Genomic DNA, 23,388 nt, shown 5'->3' with positions numbered 1-23,388 from the left:
CCTCCGCCCCCCGGCACCCCCTGAATCTTTTCACCCGAGGACTGAAGTACTCGAAAACCGCGGTGCTCGATCGAGTAATTACTCGAAACGAGTAGGTTCGCTCATCTCTAATAATGATATAATAGGCCACGGGTCAGGGCAGGCAGCAGACCTATAGAGAAATGACATGGTTCCAAAATAAGCTAAGGTGCAGAGTAGAGAGGACAGGAAAGCTGAGTAGAACAGGCATGGGCCAAGCCAGGAGTCAATCAGATCAAGAAAATACCTTTGTATAAGAAATTGGACCAATTGCTCAGGAACCTTGTGCTTAGCTTGTTTGAACTGGCCAGTCATGGAAAAGTTGTGTATTTATGCTTGCCTTTTAAGAGGCAAGCCTATGAGGACCAGGATACTAATAGAGAATGTGGCATCTGCAACAGCTAACACAGTGCTGGCCATGAACGATGGCAGAAGAAGGTAGGGGATGCCATTGGCTGTGACTAGCAGCTGCAACACATACGATCATATCATAATGCTGCACAACCTCCGTAGATTTATACATGTTGCAATATGATTCTGATCTAATACAGTGAGTCAGGAACACTATATTTTCTCCTTAGGGAGGGCACCTAGAAGGTGAGTGAGTGAGGAGATTTACAAAGCCATTCATGCTCCTCTGGGTAATATGCAAATAAGGGAGATGGAACAAGACCTCTGCAGCGCCACCTATTGGAAGGCAGTATTCCTGCAAGTCAATCTTTGATCTCATACTGTAACTCATGCTTACTCCATGCGACGCTGTATTATACAGCATTCTGTCTTCATAATATCAAGCAGTATGGAGGCACCATATGGCAGCTTTTGGAGTGCTTTACAGTGTGCATTCACACATGGACCCTACAACCGGGTATGCTGTGATATTTTCCCCTCTGATTCATCCTTTATTCCCAATGACCACAGAAAGTAGTTATGCTGAACAATGGTATCATAAGCTGCATAAATCATCAAGGTGGAATGTTGACATTTGCTATAACTTTGGATAGGGCATCTTTCGGGATTGTACTGCAAGATTCAGAATTGACCTATAACCACTTATTCATATCATTGGGGGTCTTACGTTTTAGCGAAAATCTTAATTGTAACCAATATTTTATTGGAATAGATTTAGAATCTGGAAAGATTAAGAGATTTGATTCCAGTCTACAAAACAATGCTGAAATACAGAAAGTGAAAGATTCCCGTAGACATGCTTCATGTACCTATGACAATAATGGAAATCAGAGCTTCTCTCCAGAGATTTCGCAGGTCATTCCTATTCTTGGGGAGGAAGCACTGTCAGACATTTTTCTCAGGTGTAATAGGAAAGAAAAAAAGATTTTTCATGCGCTGTTAACTTTAAAGTTGAAGCAGGTTTTCTATGGGGATATCTCAGTAAAGACTAACTCTTCTTGCTGCTGCCAAACGCTTGCATTAAATCTTTTAACATGACATGGAGTACATTGAAAAAGACTGGCAGGACTATTGTAAGGTTTGGATTATGATAACTGCTTTCCTTATTTTGCTGTTTTTGCTTAAAGGGATTGTCCAGTTGTAAACTATTGATGGCCTATCAGCGGGCTGGGTCATCAATAATTGATTAACAGGCTTCCATTGCCAGGGACCCCTGCCAATCAGCTGTTCACTAGGCCACTGTACTAAGCTGATTTCTGCAGACAGCTCTGTTCTTACTGTAGTGGCCAGGCTTGGCATTACAAGCCCGACTCACATTGAAGTGAATAGAAGCTTGGCCTGCAATACTAAGCCTGGCCACTGCAGTGGGAATGAAGCTGTCTGCTTCCTGCAGAAATCAGCTCATTAGGTGAGAATAGTGACCCAGCAAACAGCTGATCAGTGGAGGTCCTGGGTTGCAGACCCCCACTGATCTATTATTGATGGCTTATCCTTCTGCTACACGAACAATTAAAATGGGCAAGTAGTGGAAGTAGTTCAGTACGTGTTCTTAGGCCTGTGTCACCCTGTACAAATATGTTTGTGTGACACAGGCCTAAGGATGGCTTTTCATGGCACAGCTATTGGGATCTGAGTACTGGGCAAGAATTTGCTAAGTAGTTGCTGTTCACTTTGTTTTAGCTCACTGAGACAAAGCGACTAGGGAGTTCTCATTCAGTGTAAACAGGGAGTCATTCCCTTCTGAACAAGATATGGATCTGGTATATTGGCGCTACTCTCCAATAAAAGTCATAAGACAATACATCATTCTGGGGACTGCAGGTATATGGACCCAGAAGGGTTGGTGGCACCAGGAGTGGGGAGGACCAGGGCCGTGACACCGGGAGAGTAAAAGAAAAGTTGGATATTTCATCCTATTGTCTGACAACTTTTATTGGAGAGTAGCGCCAAGATGCCAGTTTGTTGTTATCGCATATCTAGTCTGCCTACTGTTTGTGAGTCCACCTATTTGGTAGTATCTTCATCGTCTATTTTTCATAACCCTCTCCAAGGCTCTTTGAATCCTGGTCATATATCTTGGACTCAAGCCTCTGACGTTATTGGGTTTGTTCATACCTTTTCCTTTCTCTCTCATTCATTCACCTATGAACGACTGTCTGTTCACAGTGGTTGGAGGCGGATGGCCAGAAGAGATCTCCGGTTGGCTCTACCTCTATTCATTGATCAACTATTGCTCCTGTGTGAAAGCACAGCAGAGATAAGTTTTGGGATGACTGTCGGACACTTAGGCACCCGACATTCGTCCTGTGTAAAGCCACCCTTATAACAGAGGAAAAACACAATGCAGTTCTCTAAGAAAAGACGTTCCAGCATTATTATTTCATCAAGAATACAAGTATATAGTAAAATAGACACGTCATGAGAGATGAGAGGTTCTCGTTAAGTGTCAGTGTCCTTAGATGGAGACAAAATGTCAATCTCGGTACAGCAACTGAGGTTTTGTCACAGTAGTACCTTCTATTTAATACACCACATATTATTTCAAAGCGAGGACAAGTGTGCATTTAGGTCTAGACATAAATTATTGTCAATGTAGGAATGGTCAACCAAAGTACCAGAGGATCCTCCGGCAGTTCCAGCTCTAATTCAATAAGAGGTCTGAAAGGTTCAGTAGAAGACAATTCTATTTGGAGCCAACTTTGGAACCACTCACATGCCACTAAAGGTTTTATGGATTGATGCACAGTATTAGACCTTACTGTGATATGTGCACTCATGGTAAAGATTACAATGCAATTAGAAGTGGAAGTGCACATGTTCTGTATAGAAGAACAATGGACCCTCATAATTATTTTCTCCAGTGGGCTAAGGGAACCCCCATCTTGCACTTATTATTGTTTAGAATATTGAAAGGCCAACATGAACATGTCAATCGGGGAATTGAAAGAAGCCATGAAAGACAGAAATGCATAGAGAACATTGATCCATGGAGAGACAGAGGGTTGGATGTGACTGAATGGATAATCATCACTCAAGGGGTTATCCCAAAATTGACTTTTATCACCTACTTTTATCACTTAGGAACTTGAAAGGAGTGGTGGTCAATGGGATTGACTGCCAGAGAGTGCTTGGACTTGGCTATTTCCATCAGCCCCATTGAAGTAAACAGAGCAGTGCTGTGCATGGGTGACTGCAGCTCCATTCAATTTCCAGGTCCTTTCAAGGAGGCGGTGGGGTAGTGAGCCCACAGTGAGCAGAGAGGGATATGGGACTCTCATTCTCAGGAGTGGTGAAATCCTCACTATTAGACTTTTATTACCTATCCACAGGATAGGTGATAACATTTGATGTTGGGAAAACCCCTTTAATATGACATAAGTAGTGTTACGATTGTGTGGGCGAACTAAGTACGGGGCCCACACGATCGTGAACAAAGAGGACTGCGTACGCACATGGGTTTCTGGCAAACTGTTCCTGTTCTACACGGGAGGATGGCAAGGCCTTACCTAAGCGGGGACATTGCCCCAATAAGGACAGCCCAGCGGTCTTCGGATCTGGGCCCTAGCTGATCCTAGGAGCCACGCACTAGAACAGGACGCATTCACATGCCACATCACAGGGACTGAACAACAGGACACACAGAGCCAAAATACACAGCATACAGCAGCCACAATGCAAACACTAATAGCAGATGATAAGCTGAATATAAATGCGAGGTGTTAGTTCGTACATTGGCCAATGAACTTAAGCTGCAAGCTCCGGCAAGGCCCCTCGTATCTTGCAGTCCCTACACTAGCAAGACACATCTACTAGAGGGCCCTAGGGGCCAACCTAGAGCAGACATAGCAAACAACTCAGCAGACCAAACTGACACAAAATAAATGTACAAACGGACATGAACAGCAAGGCACAGATCACACAGCAAGCTGCAACAAAACACAGATAGCAGGTCACACAGCAAACTTCAACAGACAAGGATTCATGATTGCTCACCATGAACACGAGATAGACTGACCAGGAGCTGGGTTTATATGTGAGCACAAACTCAGGAGATTGGCTAGCAGGAAGTACCACACCCAGCCAGCTCAATCAATTAACCCAGTGAGGGCTGTGCTGCTAGGAAGCCTAGAACTACAGATCCCAGCAGCACACGTAACAAGTAGCATATATATATATATATATATATATAATTCTTTAACAGTGAAATCTTAATGAAGTATATTATCGTTGTGACTACAGGGGTACTCTGAGCACTCTTAATATGCTTTATTGACCTTCCTAGTATGTTTAGGAGCTAAGAGTAAAGGTGGCCATATATATTAAATAGAAGTAGGTTGAACAACCGTTGAATGATGGGCTAGTGAACAGTCATTTTGCAGATGCAGCTACACACAATTTAAACTATATTGGCCATTGCAATCATTTAAACTGCCATACATGTTCAGTGACACTGGGCAAAGCATGAGGAATCTATCCGCAATGTTCAAGGAAAGATTATTCAATGACGAAAGATCTTTATCCGACTTGATCAGATGAAGATTTTAGAAGTGGCTGACTATTTTCAAGACGATGACAATCTGTTATCAAGCAGGTAAAATGACCACTTTTTAAAAATTGCAGCCGACAACGCAATAATTTTAGTTGAAATTGTCCATTTTTAGCAATATGTATGGCGCGGCAGAGATTTCTGTCAGTGTCCCAATCATCGGAAAGGGCTTGGGGAAAGCCATACCCATACATTCACATGTACTGTACGAATAGGTATTTAAGTTGCATGACTGTCTGCAGTGGATTTGCACATATGATCATATCCTTAGGATACTATTATGTAAGCTCAGCAGGGAACAGGAAGGAAATGAAATACATTGTTTACAAGTTATTGTTAAATACATAGAATGTATAGAAATAAAAATAACAATGAAGTCATTGTATCAATGGCAGCTACTAACAGAAAAGACTGCTAGAATTAATTGCAGCATTCAGGTATGAGGCTTCGGAATTCCCTGCAATGCAGCTATTCTCTCAGCCTCAGCTTTCTGTTCCTTCACTTTCTACATAGTGCAATCAATTCAGCAGTTGTAGGAAGCCAAACTGGTTTCTTATTGTAATTTGGAAAATCAACTACCTTATACCCAATGTAAAGACATGAAAAGATTGTCTCTGAGGGAATGAAAGGAACTCTTTATATGGGTGAGACCTGATGCTTATAGAGAGTAAGTAATCTGCTGCATTATCTATCTATCTATCTATCTATCTAATATCTATCTATCTATCTATCTGTCTATCTATCTCATATCTCTCTATCTATCCCATATCTATCTATCTCATATCTCTCTATCTCTAATCTATTTCTCATCTATCTCTCATATCTCTCTCACTCTTATCTCTCTCTCATATCTATCTCTCTATCTCTCTCTCATCTCTCTCTCTCTCTCTCTCTAATATCTATCTCTCTATTTGATATCTCTCTATCTCATATCTCATATCTATCTCTCTTTGCTGGCTCTACCTCCGCTCCTCTTCCCCTCGCTGTTGGGGTCCCCCAGGGCTCGGTCCTCGGCCCCCTCCTTTTCTCTATCTACATAGCCCCTATTGGACAAAGCATCAGGAGATTTGGCCTCCAATACCACCTGTATGCTGATGACACCCAGCTATACACCTCTTCCCGTGACATCTCTGCATCTTTCCTCCAAAAGATCACTAACTGTCTGTCCGCTGTCTCTAACACTATGTCCTCTCTCTACCTAAAACTAAACCTCTCTAAAACTGATTTATTAGCAATCACTGGCTGGTGTAAATGAGCCTTTATGTGTATGAGGATGTCCTGACTTTCCCCAAAAGGCAGATGTCAAGGGAAATAATGTTCTTTCACGTTGAATGACTCAGAGGAGCGATTTTGACCAATAGTTGTCCCATGTAGACATGGAACCCAACAGTGTACAATGTGAGACATCACTCACTAGTCACTTTGTATCAGCAGACTGAAGCGCAGCAACTAGTGAGCAACTTCTCGTTCAGTATAAACAGGCAATCGCTCATTGACAGCCTGTTCACAGTGAATGGAGGCGGTCCGCCGGAAGAGATCTCTCGTGTGCTCTGCCTCCATTCACTGAACGACTATCACTCATCTGTGAAAAAAAGAGCGATAGTCATTGGGGCGGCTGTCAGGTGCTCAAGAGCCAATCACTGTCCCGTGTAAAAGTACTAGAGATGAGCGAGCACCAAAATGCTCGAGTGCTCGTTACTCGAGACGAACTTTTCGTGATGCTCGAGGGTTCGTTTCGAGTAACGAACCCCATTGAAGTCAATGGGCGACCCGAGCATTTCTGTATATCGCCGATGCTCGCTAAGGTTTTCGTTTGTGAAAATCTGGGCAATTCAAGAAAGTGATGGGAACGACACAGCAATGGATAGGGCAGGCGAGGGGCTACATGTTGGGCTGCATCTCAAGTTCCCAGGTCCCACTATTAAGCCACAATAGCGGCAAGAGTGCCCCCCCTCCCAACAACTTTTACTTCTGAAAAGCCCTCATTAGCAATGCATACCTTTGCTAAGCACCACACTACCTACAACAAAGCACAATCACTGCCTGCATGACACTCCACTGCCACTTCTCCTGGGTAACTTGCGCACCCCCACCCCCCACCCCCCCACGACCCAGTGTCCACAGCGCACACCAAACTGTCCCTGCCCAGCCTTCAGCTGCCCTCATGCCACGCCACCCTCATGTCTATTTATAAGTGCGTCTGCCAGAGGAACCGCAGGCACACACTGCAGAGGGTTGGCACGGCTAGGCGGCGACCCTCTTTAAAAGGGGCGGGGCGATAGTCCACAATGCTGTACAGAAGCAATGAGAAATCCAATCCTGTGCCACCTCCATCTGGAGCTACACACGTGGGCATAGCAATGGGGAACCTATGTGCCACACACTATTCATTCTGTCAAGGTATCTGCATGCCCCAGTCAGTATAAATAGTCACAGGCAGGTACAACTCCGCAATGGGAATTCCGTGTGCACCCACAGCATGGGTGGCTCCCTGGAACCCACCGGCTGTACATAAATGTATCCCATTGCAGTGCCTTGGACAGCAGAGCTAATGTCAGATTAAATGCAGGTGGGCTTCGGCCCACACTGCATGCCCCAACCGGACCAGGGTTTTTAATTCACAGACACAGGCAGGTACAACTCCCTATTGTGAAGTCCCTGTGGACCGACAGCATGGGTGGGAGCCAGGAAGCCACCGGCGGTACATAAATATATCCCATTGCAGTGCCCATCACAGCTGAGGTAATGTCATGTTTAATGCAGGTGGGCTTCGGCCCACACTGCATGCCCCAGTCAGACTGGGGTTCTTTAGAAGTGGACAGATGCAGTTACAACTCCCTGTGGACCCACAGCATGGGTGGCTCCCTGGAACCCACCGGCGGTACATAAATATATCCCATTGCATTGCCCATCACAGCTGAGGTAATAATGTCATGTTTAATGCAGGTGGGCTTCGGCCCACACTGCATGCCCCAGTCAGACTGGGGTTCTTTAGAAGTGGACACATGCAGTTACAACTCCCTGTGGACCCACAGCATGGGTGGGTGCCAGGAAGCCACCGGCGGTACATAAATATATCCCATTGCATTGCCCATCACAGCTGAGGTAATAATGTCAGCTTTAATGCAGGTGGGCTTCGGCCCACACTGCATGCCCCAGTCAGACTGGGGTTCTTTAGAAGTGGACACATGCAGTTACAACTCCCTGTGGACCCACAGCATGGGTGGCTCCCTGGAACCCACCGGCGGTACATAAATACATCCCATTGCAGTGCCCAACACAGCTGATGTAACGTCAGCTGTAATGCTGGTGGGCTAAAAATTAATTTGATTACACTGTAGGCGAGGGCCCCCAAAAATTGGTGTACCAACAGTACTAATGTACCTCTGAAAAATTGCCCATGCCCAACCAAGAGGGCAGGTGAAACCCATTAATCGCTTTGGTTTAAGTGGCTTAATTGGTAACTAGGCCGGGTGGCAGCCCAGTTAAAATAAAAATTGGTTGAGGTGAAAGTTTCAACGCTTTAATGAGCATTGAAACGTATAAAAATTGTTTAGAAAAATTATATGACTGAGCCTTGTGGGCCTAAGAAAAATTGCCCGTTCGGCGTGATTATGTGAGGTTTCAGGAGGAGGAGCAGGAGGAGGAGGATGAATATTATACACAGATTGATGAAGCGAAAAGGTCCCTGTTTTTGATGGGGATACAGAACGATGCTTCCATCCGCGGGTGCAGCCTACGTATTGCTTAGGTATCGCTGCTGTCCGCTGGTGGAGAAGAGAAGTCTGGGGAAATCCAGGCTTTGTTCATCTTGATGAGTGTAAGCCTGTCGGCACTGTCGGTTGACAGGTGGGTACGCTTATCTGTGATGATTCCCCCAGCCGCACTAAACACCCTCTCTGACAAGACGCTAGCTGCAGGACAAGCAAGCACCTCCAGGGCATACAGCGCGAGTTCAGGCCACGTGTCCAGCTTCGACACCCAGTAGTTGTAGGGGGCAGAGGCGTCATGGAGGACGGTCGTGCGATCGGCTAGGTACTCCCTCACCATCCTTTTACAGTGTTCGCGCCGACTCAGCCGTGACTGGGGAGCGGTGACACAGTCTTGCTGGGGAGCCATAAAGCTGTCAAGGGCCTTAAAGAGTGTTGCCCTGCCTGTGCTGCCTGATCTCCGCGCCTCCCCTGCTACCTGGCCCTCGGAACTGCGCCTTCGGCCACTAGCGCTGTCGTATGGGAATTTTACCATCAGTTTGTCTGCCAGGGTCCTGTGGTATAGCAACACTCTCGAACCCCTTTCCTCTTCGGGTATGAGAGTGGAAAGGTTCTCCTTATATCGTGGGTCAAGCAGTGTGTACACCCAGTAATCCGTAGTGGCCAGAATGCGTGTAACGCGAGGGTCACGAGAAAGGCATCCTAACATGAAGTCAGCCATGTGTGCCAGGGTACCTGTACGCAACACATGGCTGTCCTCACTAGGAAGATCACTTTCAGGATCCTCCTCCTCCTCCTCCTCAGGCCATACACGCTGAAAGGATGACAGGCCAGCAGCATGTGTACCCTCACCAGTGGGTCAAGCTGTCTCTTCCCCCTCCTCCTCATCTTCCTCCTCCTCCTCCTCCTCACTGCGCTGAGATATAGACAGGAGGGTGCTCTGACTATCCAGCGACATACTGTCTTCCCCCGGCTCTGTTTCCGAGCGCAAAGCGTCTGCCTTTATGCTTTGCAGGGAACTTCTCAAGAGGCATAGCAGAGGAATGGTGACGCTAATGATTGCAGCATCGCCGCTCACCACCTGGGTAGACTCCTCAAACTTTCCAAGGACCTGGCAGATGTCTGCCAACCAGGCCCACTCTTCTGAAAATAATTGAGGAGGCTGACTCCCACTGCGCCGCCCATGTTGGAGTTGGTATTCCACTATAGCTCTACGCTGCTCATAGAGCCTGGCCAACATGTGGAGCGTAGAGTTCCACCGTGTGGGCACGTCACACAGCAGTCGGTGCACTGGCAGATTAAACCGATGTTGCAGGGTGCGCAGGGTGGCAGCGTCCGTGTAGGACTTGCGGAAATGTGCGCAGAGCCGGCGCACCTTTCCGAGCAGGTCTGACAAGCGTGGGTAGCTTTTCAGAAAGCGCTGAACCACCAAATTAAAGACGCGGGCCAGGCATGGCACGTGCGTGAGGCTGCCGAGCTGCAGAGCCGCCACCAAGTTACGGCCGTTGTCACACACGACCATGCCCGGTTGGAGGCTCAGTGGCGCAAGCCAGCGGTCAGTCTGCTCTGTCAGACCCTGCAGCAGTTCGTGGGCCGTGTGCCTCTTATCTCCTAAGCTGAGTAGTTTCAGCACGGCCTGCTGACGCTTGCCCACCGCTGTGCTGCCAGGCCGCGCGACACCGACTGCTGGCGACGTGCTGCTGCTGACACATCTTGATTGCGAGACAGAGGTTGCGTTGAAGGAGGAGGAGGAGGAGGGTGCTTTAGTGGAGGAAGCATACACCGCCGCAGATACCACCACCAAGCTGGGGCCCGCAATTCTGGGGGTGGGTAGGACGTGAGCAGTCCCAGGCTCTGACTCTGTCCCAGCCTCCACTAAATTCACCCAATGTGCCGTCAGGGAGATACAGTGGCCCTGCCCGCCTGTGCTTGTCCACGTGTCCGTTGTTAAGTGGACCTTGGCAGTAACCGCGTTGGTGAGGGCGCGTACAATGTTACGGGAGACGTGGTCGTGCAGGGCTGGGACGGCACATCGGGAAAAGTAGTGGCGACTGGGAACTGAGTAGCGCGGGGCCGCCGCCGCCATCATACTTTTGAAGGACTCCGTTTCCACAACCCTATACGGCAGCATCTCCAGGCTGATAAATTTGGCTACGTGCACGTTTAACGCTTGAGCGTGCGGGTGCGTGGCGGCGTACTTGCGCTTGCACTCAAACACTTGCGCTAGCGACGGCTGGACGCTGCGTTGACAGACATTGGTGGATGGGGCCGAGGACAGCGGAGGTGAGGGTGTGGGTGCAGGCCAGGAGACGGTAGTGCCTGTGTCCTCAGAGCGGGGTTGGATCTCAGTGGCAGGTTGGGGCACAGGGGGAGAGGCAGCGGTGCAAACCGGAGGTGGTGAACGGCCTTCGTCCCACCTTGTGGGGTGCTTGGCCATCATATGTCTGCGCATGCTGGTGGTGGTGAGGCTGGTGGTGGTGGCTCCCCGGCTGATCTTGGCGCGACAAAGGTTGCACACCACTGTTCGTCGGTCGTCTGCACTCTCAGTGGAAAACTGCCAGACCTTTGAGCACCTCGGCCTCTGCAGGGTGGCATGGCGCGAGGGGGCGCTTTGGGAAACAGTTGGTGGATTATTCGGTCTGGCCCTGCCTCTACCCCTGGACACCACACTGCCTCTTGCAACCTGCCCTGCTGCTGCCCTTGCCTCCCCCTCTGAAGACCTGTCCTCAGTAGGCGTAGCAAACCAGGTGGGGTCAGTCACCTCATTGTCCTGCTGCTCTTCCTCTGAATCCTCGGTGCGCTCCTCCCTCGGACTTACTGCCCTTACTACTACCTCACTGATAGACAACTGTGTCTCATCGTCATCGGCCTCCTCACCCACTAAAAGGTCTTGAGACAGTTGCCGGAAGTCCCCAGCCTCATCCCCCGGACCCCGGGAACTTTTCAATGGTTGGGCATCAGTGACGATAAACTCCTCTGGTGGGAGAGGAACCACTGCTGCCCAATCTGAGCAGGGGCCCGAGAACAGTTCCTGGGAGTCTGCCCGCTCCTCAGAATGTCTCATTTTCATGGAGTGAGGAGGCTGGGAGGAAGGAGGAGCAGCAGCCAGAGGATTCTGAGTTGCAGCAGTGGATGGCGCAGAACTGTGGGTGGACGATAGGTTGCTGGAAGCACTTTCTGCCACCCACGACAGGACCTGCTCACACTGCTCATTTTCTAATAAAGGTCTACCGCGTGGACCCATTAAATGTGCGATGAATGTGGGGACGCCAGAAACGTGCCTCTCTCCTAATCCCGCAGCAGTCGGCTGCGATACACCTGGATCGGGAGCTCGGCCTGTGCCCACACCCGGACTAGGGCCTCCGCGTCCTCGGCCGCGCCCACGTCCTCTAGGCTTACCCCTACCTCTCAGCATTCTGTATTACCAGTAATGCAGAAACAGAACGCTGTAATTAAATGTGCCGCTTATTGGCCTGTGGTTGGAGGCTGACTTCGCTTACGGAACGCCAGGAAATAATTTGGCGCAAGCCTGCTGTAACACTTAGCTGGCTGCGTATGATTTTGTTGTAGAACTACTACACCCAGCAGAGACCCAGAACACTGAGCACAGTGACAGGCAGGCCAAATAGATTTTTTGCCCAATATTTTTTAGAAAAGGCCCACTGCCTATATTCAATCAATAATTAATATGTCTTCTGTCCCTGCCTAACCACCACTTCTGTCTCTGGAGTATTACTGCAGGGCGCAATGCTCTGCACGGCCGATATACCAAAAAAAAAAAAGTGCAACACTGCAAAAAGCAGCCTCCACAGTACTGCACACAGTTAGATGTGGCCCTAAGAAGGACCGTTGGGGTTCTTGAAGCCTATAATAACTCCTAACACTCTCCCTATAGCAGCAGCACCAGCAGCAGCACTTTTCCTCAGCTAAGTGAGAACGCATCTGTGGCGAGCCGCGGAAGGGGCCGATTTTTATTCTCGGGTGACACCTGATCTCGCCAGCCACTCACTGCAGGGGGGTGGTATAGGGCTTGAACGTCGCAGGGGGAAGTTGTAATGCCTTCCCTGTCTTTCAATTGGCCAGAAAAGCGCGCTAACGTCTCAGAGAGGAAAGTGAAAGTAACCCGAACATCGCGTGGTACTCGTTACGAGTAACGAGCATCTCGAACACGCTAATACTCGAACGAGTATCAAGCTCGGACGAGTACGTTCGCTTATCTCTAAAAAGTACCCTTAATTTCCCTTCCCCATTGAAAATGCCTGCATGCTCAATTGTACCAAGCATGCATGTACTATACATGGAGGAGCTGGCAGAGATAGTGGTTGCTGACACCTGTCTACAGAGCACAGGCATCTATAGATATTATTTTTCTATGTGATGTGAACACTTTGCAGTAAATAGAACTTATCATACACTTCGACATGGAGATAATTTATGTGCCGCTGTACAGAGCCCTGCCGGACCGAGGGTCCATTATGAAATACCTCCTGCCGCATTGCATTCATTCCAACTAATGGTAGATTGCAGTACCAATACAATCCAATCTAATTTCATCCAGAACGGATCCTGGATAGTGCTATAGATCAATTTTGCGAAGTCTCAGGTCTGGCCCTCAATTGTAACATCTTTACTTTTGGTGGGAGAAGTCAGGCAAGAAGTGAGGTAAAGAAACTGAATCTAAATTATCAAGGAAAATGATAAATCTAGCAAGTGTTTTCAGTCGTAATAAATGACTCTTGGTAAAGAAAATAATAGCTTGTTGTAAAGATACAATGTAACGGGCCTTGCCACCAGTTTTGTCAGCTCGGAGGTAGCACATCACAAGGGCAGGTTCTCTTCAGCAGTGGTGCTTCACTATCCCTGTACACAGAGCTGGTGAAGAATAACCAACAACATACAATACCAACCCAAAATGTTGCCGTTGGCACATAAAGAAAGGTCCTGGCCGTTCATCATATCACAGCCAACTGAAATATGTAGAGTACATTTGTGACACGGAGAACAATTATGCTTTATTGATTCATTTATTTTCACGATTTTTAAAAGATGATCTTATAGAATTATTTTGCAAATATGATTTCACTTGATTTCAGGAAAAAAAGTCATTCATTAAAACCTGCCCCAATAACCATGCTGCCCTATCTATGGGCAGGGTGTCATAGAGCCGGAGGAGCTGAGCAGATTGTTTTATAAGAAATGATTCAGTATAACTTGTATTTTAGTTATTTAAACTCTCTGTTTTTCTATGCTCAGGAATCTAGTGGGCGGCCCTACTTACGGATTGATAACCGTCCTTGCATTACAGAGACTGCTATCAATCACTAAGTAGGACCACCCACAAGACTCCTAACTAGAGATGAGCGAGCGCACTTGCTAAGGCAAACTACTCGAGCGAGTAGTGCCTTATGCGAGTACCTGCCCGCTCGTCTCTAAAGATTCGGGTGCTGGCGGGGAGTGGCGGGCAGGAACAGGGGGGAGATCTCTCTCACTCTCTCCCCCCACTCCTCCCTGCAACTCACTGTTCTCCCCCGCCGGCACCCGAATCTTTAGAGATGAGCGGGCAGTTCCTCGCATAAGGCACTACTCGCTCGAGTAGTTTGCCTTAGAGAGTACGCTCGCTCATCTCTACTCCTAACCTCAGAGTAAGAATTAAAAGTCTATGGACCCCTATGAACCTTTTCGCTTTATAGTATTGCATATACTTTTACAACTAAAAGATTTGTAATTGACTTTTATTAAAGCTTCTCCGTTTGGCTTCTACAGCTTGCATGCAATACTATACAATGTAAGCTTTTTGATCCCGTTCTGTCTTCAGTCTGTTACTTACCGCTGTGTGCAAAAGCTAATCTAAGTCCTATTTGATTTATGTTTATTTTCTTATTTTTTTATAGATTGAAGTTTAGAGGAACGTTTAGGCCTCATGTCCATGGGGAAAATCAGGCCCGCTACGGATTCTACATGGAGAATCTGCAGCGGGTCCCTCCTGCCCCGCGGACATGAGCGCTGAAAATAGGAATTTAAAAGAATTTACTCATCCGGAGCGGGCGGGGAAAGTCTTCTCTTCCTCACGGCCGGATCTTCTTTTTCGGCCGGCGGATGAACTCGTCACGCCGGCGGCACGTCGCCGACGTGCCGCGCGCATGCGCCGGGCACATCCGCCGAGCCGAAGCAAGAAAGATCCGGCCGTGAGGAAGAGAAGACCTTCCCCGCCCACTCCGGATGAGTAAATTCTTTTAAATTCCTATTTTAGGTCTCCCGCGGATCCGGATGGCTTCCATAGGCTTCAATACAAGCCTGCGGGAGCCGTCCCCGCGGGAGACCCGCACGAAGATGGAGCATGGTCCAGATTTTTTCATGCTCCATTTTTTTTAAAATCACTTTTATTGACCATCCGCGGGTATTTATCTACCCCGCGGGTGGTCAATGCATCCCTATGGGGTGCGGATCCGCGGGCAGGAGAAGAGTTAAAATCCGCTGCGGATTTTAATTCTTCTTTTGCCCATGGACATGAGCCCTTAGAAGTGAGAGAGGGGCTGCAGAGAGAGCCATCAGAAGGCCTGACAGAATGGGGGGGTATGACTACAATGAGCATGACAATAGCACTGTCCGATATTAAAAACTGCTTATTAGATTTCCTGCATAGGTTAACCAGAGGTGCCACACACCGTCAAGCTTGGAAACATGTTAGTAAGATGGTCATTCACCCTGATTCCTTCAAGCTTATTTTTTACAGAATTTAAAGGAATTGAAGGCGTTTTCCAACTCCTAGTAATAGCTATTTTAACTGCCATCAAAAAATGAGAGGAGTCAGTTTTCTGGGAATGGGACAGTCCATAACACTTGCGCAGGCTCTTATCTGAAGTTGATTCCTGTAATTACATAAAAAATCTATATAAGAATCTAGGGACATTTGGACATTCCCACCATGTATGATACATAGGGCCTCTCTGCCTACACTTCCCAAAGTATAACAGAGATACCTTAGGGTAAATACAAGACATCTTAGTAGGCACCATATACCATCTGGCCTCCACCAATTCATTGACTAACTACCCATGCAAATCTCTTTTATTTCTTAAAGTACTGTACATGCAATGCAAGTAAAAAAAAAATGCCAAAAGTGGCCATATGCTTTATATCCCTGCTCTAGACTTATAAGTCCAGTGGGTGATCATAATTAGTGATTGACAGCTACACTATCCTACTAAAAATAATTGGGCACCTGAGCAAAAATCTAAACTAGTATTTATTTCCATATGTTAATACTTAGTGGGGCTCCTTTTGACTTAGTTAATGACATCAGACACTCCCCATGGCATACTTTCAACTAATGTCTGATACACTTCAGCTGGTATTTCCCTCCATTCACCCTGCAAATGTGTGGCGAGTTTTCTCAAAGAAGATGAACACTGTTCATACAGCACCATCTTCAATGAGACAGGTTCACTTTAACTTATCTGCCGAGCCGCCGCCGTGTGCAAGCAGATTACAAAACAGCAAAAACAAATAAAGGCGACTCTTTGCAGCTCATCAAATCATTGATCTTAGTAGTACTTTTCCTCAGCGACTACAATATATATCATTTAGTACATGTAACTCTTGTATATTAGATTTTAGTGAAGTGTCCAGAAAAACAAATGAGAACACAGAAAAACAATGACAACTTTGGCATTTTAAAAGCAATGCGGCGTATGATTTACTCTGGCTGCAGGCAACTATAATTGGCAGCAAAATCTTTTGCGTTTGTTCTGTTGCTATTGTTTTGCTTTCTCGCTCGCTGAAACTGCTGGTTTGGTTACTTTGTTATGAAAAGCGATATAGAATGAAATCTCGCAGCGGGAGTTATTTGGAAAGGATAACATTATTCTGCGCATTGCACAGAATGAAGAATGTGGCCCAGAGGCCTTACTGATCATCGATGAGAACGGAAGGTGATAAGAGCACAAGGACTGCAGGGCGGTCACTTCATATAGGAAGGTGACTGTAATTAGAGGAACACACAGTACTGTTAATCAAGAAGACATAATGTTGGGAAAGGTTCGGTGGACTTCATGGTAGGCGTTCCGGAGCAATACATAAGGGAAACAGGATTCCAGCATGTCTACAGTGAGGAACGAAGACTCCTCCACAATCTGAAACACAAGCAAACACACAAGTAGTTAGAAGTGACAATAAAATATGTTCATCAATCAATCAAACCAAAGGTGCAAAACCCAAGATATACCACATATAAAATGCAAAATGTATTGCACATTGACAAGAACAAATATGGAAACATACATAAAAGGCATTAAAAACAATAAAAGCTTCAAATCAGATGGGTCATACAACGCCTCTCCGCATAAGACGCAAAAGTAAAGTGCCCAAATAATACAAAATACTAAAATTTGTAACCAAGAATTCATGGCATGTAATTATAAATAATTACAAACCTCTAATATATATATATATATATATACACATAACCATAAGGCTGGCTTCACACGGTAATATTTGCACGCACAATTTACAGGGAATAGCATTAATTTCAATGGGTTCATTCACATTTCTGCATTTTGCGCACGCATTTCGGTCAGGCAAAAAAACCCAATAGAACATGCTCTACTTTTCTGCTTATTTGCGCAACAAAGGTCCCCATTGAAGGGGGGTGCACAAATGCACACTCAAACAGAAGGAGATGCGTGAACCACTGTGTAATTGCGCAGGAAAAAGAACACATCTGGAACTCATGAAGACTAATTAGCCATTTCAATCGATGTGTCTTTGTTTGCCACTTGCCAAGAGCATTCCTTGCAGGTGCAAAAAGTACAGTAAAATATGCTGATGGGCGTGCAGAAAAGCATTGTTCATAACGCAAAAATACGCATATGCCCGTGTGAAGCCGGCCTAAAGTGCCTAGTTCATGTGGATATAAATATACATAAGAACATACAGAGAGTTTTTTTTTTTTTGAACAAGGGTGGTTTCACATCTGCATCGGAACCTCCAACCGGATGCAGCTGAAAACACCGGGGAAAAAAGCTCTGCATGCAGTGGTTTTTCTTCTGTCCAAAAGCCGGGCAGCTGGGCGAAAAGAGGGCGGATCCCATTATAGTCAATGGCTTCCATCTGGTGCTGTTCTGGTCATCCAGAGGCAGAGCCATTCTTCCACATTGATTCCCCTTTTCTGTTCCCCGAACAAAGTAGCAAGGCGGAATCCCCCAATGCAGCTATGAAACCGCCCTAAAACGCCAGATCCACATTGGAAAAATCCAACATGGATTTGACACATTTAGTCGTGTGAACATTCCCTTAAAACTAGGATTAAAAATATTATTGAATGATGAGTTTGTGCGCCATATGAGTCATTATAGTTACGAAAGCCTGTTTGAGTAATGGAACCAAACAAAGATGTGACTGCAAAAATATTGAACATGTAAACTTTCTACTAAAGCATAAGCACAGCTGTGTTTGCTGTTCCCTTAGGGCAAACAAAATATCCCATTTCTAAAATTTGATCAGATGAGTGCACATACATTTTTACCTGGCTTACAGATGACCAGACTGACTCTAGGCAACACACAATGACAAGAGGCTTACGCCGAATCATAAATGTTATTATGGAAATATATCACAAAAGTTTCAGTATTGGTCTAGCAATATGAATATACACATTTATGTAGTCAATGGGACCAAGACCAGTGACCTGTGCTACCTACGTTGGGTGTACTGCAGATACATGGTCCGAACCCCAATCATCTATATATATATAAAAATAAATGTATGTCTGTCTGTCTGTTTGTCCTTTATGCGCTACTACACCATTCATCCAATTGCCATGAAACTTTGGGAAGTTGTTGAGTACACTCCTGGGAAGGTTTCTGGCATAGTCCATCTATCCTACGATAGGTGGCGCACGTGCGAGCATCGTCGACAGTTATGCCCCCCAAACGTAGATCGTTCGATTTCCATCTCAAGCACAGAAGAAAAAAGCATTGCCACTAATTCTCCAACTTCCCGATGTCATAGAAATATGAAATTTGGCACAAGCATTGATTATGTCATAAATAGGAAAAGCTAATGGGTCCCAACTCGATTATTCAATTCTAAGCGCAAAAGAATTAGCGTCCAAATTTTACGTACGGAATCTAATTCTCTCACTTCCTGATATATATAAAAATGAATGTATGTCTGTCTGTTTGTCCTTTATGCATTACTACACCATTCATCTGATCGCCATGAAACTTTGGGAAGTTGTTGAGTACAGTCCTGGGAAGATTACTGGCATAGTACAACTATCCTACGATAGGTGGCGCGCGTGCGAGCGTCGTCAACAGTTATGCCTCCCAGACAAAGATCGTTTGATTTCCATCTCAAGCACGAAAGAAAAAGGCATTACGAGCAAGCGTGTTCAACCACAAAATGATGCATCCGCCAAATGTTTCGCGAAACAATTGCTGGCTATTGGGAATGCTGAGGTAAAATAAAAGCTGTGCTGTGATTCGTTGCTATTTCGTATACTGCTGAGGTAAAATGAAAGCTGTGCTGTGATTCGTTGCTATATATTATACCGCTGAGGTTACATGAAAGCTGCGCTGAGATTGGTTGTTATTTCGTATACTGCTGAGGTAAAATAAAAGCTGTGCTGTGATTGGTTGCTATTTCTTATACTGCTGAGGTAAAATGAAAGCTGCGCCGTGATGTTTTGCTATTTCTTATGCTGTTGAGGTAACATGAAAGCTGCACTGAGATTGGTTGTTATTTCTTATACTGCTGAGGTAACATGAAAGCTGCGCTGAGATTGGTTGTTATTTCTTATACTGCTGAGGTAACATGAAAGCTGCGCTGAGATTGGTTGTTATTTCTTATACTGCTGAGGTAACATGAAAGCTGCCCTGTGATTGGTTGCCATTTCCTATATATATAAAAACAAATGTATGTCTGTCTGTCTGTCTTCGCAGCAACACGCGACGGGTAAGCTAGTAATGTATAAAGTACTCAAACATTTTGAAACCCATCAGTTCTGACCAATTAAGCTCAGCTCTCCTACGTCTATAGAAGAGCACCACGCTTGGCATAAAAGAGCTATAGTGTTTCATGACCATGACTTTGACACATCGTTAGGCTGATGGTGCAATAGTCTGCAGATAATATGGTTTCCTAGATCCATCCTACAAGGTTATAAATATAGGAAAAGTGGAAAAAAAATCAAAGGAGATTGGAAAACATTGCAGAAGTTTGACATGTGCTGGGAATAATGGAACAGTGATCATTGCTGCAGGGATGAGAATGTGCTTAATATATAACCCCTGCTGTGCATTGATGAGAAGCTGCTTGCTATATTTCCCTCCGGACCACGCACAGTCTTCAGTAAATGGGTAATAAGAATTATCATGTGTCTACATAGACAGACAAATGAAGCAAGGTTTTGGTAAATACATGTATTGATTTAGACAGCTTTGGTCACTCTCATCCCCACTGTGATAATATAGAGCTGCTCAGGAACAAGCCCAAACTTCATTACGTCTGTCACAGCGAGTGCACATCAGCGCTCATCGCAGGAAAGAACCCTCATGGAATTAGTTACATAATTGGCTTTGCTGATGAAACCTAAGCGTGCAAACAGAAAATTTAGAAATTATTTAACTTCATTGGAAATAAATTATCTTTTACTTTTTGAAACCTTGTCATAGATTTCATCAGATGGATATGTAATAGTAATGATATAGTTGGGCAAGGTGGCTTCTTAAGGTCATTTGTCGGACAATCATTCAGCATCACCAGGCATAAAATTGCTCACTGATTGGAAGTACATTGCCCTTTGTAAGCAGAAAGATGTACAGCCAGCCTATGGGGATGACGGATCCAATAGCAATCGTTGGTCCCCATAAGCCAATTCTTGCCCTATCTTTCGACTGCAATCAGCTGGCGTCTCACATAGGCTTCTATGGGAGCTGTCGGCAAAGGAAGGGGGAGGGAGTTTAGCAGTGGCTAGATGAAACGAGTGTCGATCAACATCCGTGTTAATCGGCACTCATTACACCAGGCCAAGAACTCAGCTCGTGTAAACGGACCATTATTCTATACCCGGACTGCCTTTCCTGAGCTGCAAATAAATGTGGAATTGAAAACTTGGCTGTGATTACCCACAAATGTTTATTAACATTGCCTACAATGATCTCCACCAGTACGATAGACCTGAAGCTGCTCACTCCTCCTTTCTCCAGAGATGTAACTTAGCTTAGCATATGAATGGGGAATTGAGGTAATAAGTATCTATATGCTTATGACATACAAAAATGGGACCTCTCATTCAGTACCCCATCTATTAGGTAAAGTAGACAGCCGCTAACAAACAGCAAGCAAGTTTCACACTGTAAGACCAAGCCCGTAGAAATATCTGCGTGGGTGTAGCTGATCATCAGACATTTCAGATACCAGATGTGCAGTGATCTCCTGATTGTTAGGCTGGCCTTCACTGCAAAACGGGTGGTTTTCATGAGTGAAAACTAGCACAAATTAGAACTAATCACCAGCAACAGATCCCAAGTAAGGGCCTATTTACATGGAGCGATGATTGCTAAAAAAAAAAAAATCGCTAAAAGGCCATCGTTTGAGCAATCATCGTTGCGTCTAAACATGCGCCCATCGTGAACTTTTCATGCACTGCTAGCTGATCTTTAAATTCAGGCCAACCTAAAAATCATTCCTCAGCCTTATCAGCAGTTCTCCGCGGGGAGTGCTGATACCATTGTTTCCCGCTGGAGAACAAAAGAACTGAAAGCTGATAAGAGCCCTCTGGCTATTAACTGCATTCACCTAAGGCTTCATTTGCACACTAAATTGCTCTTAAGTAGCTGAGTAGCTACGTAATAGTTTATGCAAAATAATCGCTCAAAGCTGTCACAAACTGTCATTTGAGCGATCTTTGAGCGATCATCGGGCCTGTAAATGGGCCTTTAGAAATTTTAAAAATTAACATATTAAAATTTAAGCAAAGATCCCAATGAGTGTCATGGGCAGCATGCTTATTTTTACAGTTGTATACAGCATTACTACCTCCAGATGCGTTATTTTGGGAATGGCCACTGAGTACTTTATACGTGAGGGAAGGATCCTTTGTACCTTTTTCGGGAGCATGCGGAGTAATGCCTTGGCACAGGGTTTACTGGTCCAATGGAAGTGTGCACCGCAAGACATTCCCTCACCAAAGGCACTGCAACATAGCACTAAAGGAGGAGGAAACCAGCTTGAGGGTTGCTTTACCCATTACCTCTAAAGGGGATGAAAGGAAGGGGGAATAAAAGTATATGCATGGTAACATGAACTAGCATGCAAGCCCCATATTGATTGTAATGAAGCCGACTCTTATCTATACATTGTACATCACATAGACGATTTATATATCAGCATTAAGGGCTGAGCTGTTGGTGTCATAGTGGGAGTGTGCAGGGAATGGTAACTAATGGGGGATTGTTGGACAGGATTCAGTAGGTAGGGCTAGTGGTAGAGTAATGGGTATATAGGAAAGGCAGGTAAAGGGAGGATTAGACGTTTAACACATTTGCTGACAATCACCAACCCACACCTCAATGTATGGGAAGCATTGGGATATGTTTTTGAATTGTGTTATCTGGCTGCTTGACAATGTTACACCCATTATATAATTTCATCTCCTCAGTGGATCCATATTAAGTTGGGCCTCACTTCTTCTCCGATGCCATCTACTCCTTTTCTTCACTACTCTATCCCATCTTGGATAACCCTGTCTTCCAACCATGAGGGATTCTGGCCCTTTATAAGAACTTGGCTCAAGGCAAATAAGACACGAGTCCTTGATTCCTTAGCAATTAACTGTAGGATTGTCTTTCAAGTTCTAGTTACTATTAAAGATCCATGCCCCTCTCTTCCAGCAAGCTTTCCAACTTTACCATTACCTATCACTGCCCGCAAATGTTATTGCATCTTTGCAGGGTAGGGATGACATTTTTTTTGCTCAGGGCACTGTTGGCTGTGCTTCGAGAACTCTCAAGAATATCTTAAGGATCTGAGGATCCCCAGATACTCTTTTTTCCAGCTCCTTTGATGGTTGCAAAAGAGTCCATCCCTGAATCCTATCATGCCCCTTACGTTCTCTCTTTCGCCTTTTTTCCATTTCTTTTTCTTCCCCTTCCCCCATCTCTTACTCTCCTCATTATGTGTGCAGCCACCACAACATCTCACACTGGACTATCCATTTCCCTTTGTTTGGAATTGTAAAGCCACTAAAAGGGCCACTTCAGCAAAAGCACATTTTTTCCATCCCTACCCCTCTCACTTGATTGCCTGTCACATTCTAGAGGTCTCCATTGTGTATTTTATTCCCTTCCCTGCAGTGCAGCCCCCTGTCTAATGCTTATTAGGCACCATCTTGAGAGTGAGATTTTTTTTACGTTCGGGTTCACATCTATCCTATGATGCATTAACACAGCATTGGTTGAGGTTAAACCATTTTGTTGTGTTGGGGGAAGCAGTTTAAATATTTTTACCTTCTATATTCACCTAAATAAACTGCAGACCATAAGTATACAGTCCGGAGGATGAGCTGTAATCTCCTCTACTATAACTGTGTGACGGGAGATATGTGATCATCATCAATAACTGTGAAAATAGAGTCTGAATCCCTCTGTAGACAGCTTCTGTGGTAGGGCTATGTAACAGCATCACATAAACTGTGAAACTAAC

The 23,388-nt window shown here is 45.5% G+C and overlaps 1 protein-coding gene across 1 annotated transcript in view; it reads right to left on the bottom strand.

The window, feature by feature from the left end:
* Positions 1 to 15,120: 15,120 nt before the first annotated feature.
* The window catches only part of NCKAP1L (NCK associated protein 1 like), a 169,304-nt gene continuing 161,036 nt past the window's right edge, over positions 15,121 to 23,388 (bottom strand). Inside the window, exon 32 of the mRNA XM_066584307.1 lies at positions 15,121 to 16,817. Coding sequence (XP_066440404.1) covers positions 16,698 to 16,817 — 120 coding nt within the window. The 3' untranslated portion in view covers positions 15,121 to 16,697. The remainder of the gene's footprint in view (positions 16,818 to 23,388) is intronic.

The sequence above is a fragment of the Eleutherodactylus coqui genome, chromosome 1, assembly GCF_035609145.1.
Source record: "Eleutherodactylus coqui strain aEleCoq1 chromosome 1, aEleCoq1.hap1, whole genome shotgun sequence".
Taxonomy (NCBI): domain Eukaryota; kingdom Metazoa; phylum Chordata; class Amphibia; order Anura; family Eleutherodactylidae; genus Eleutherodactylus; species Eleutherodactylus coqui.
This window is presented reverse-complemented; position numbering and strand designations above follow the sequence as displayed.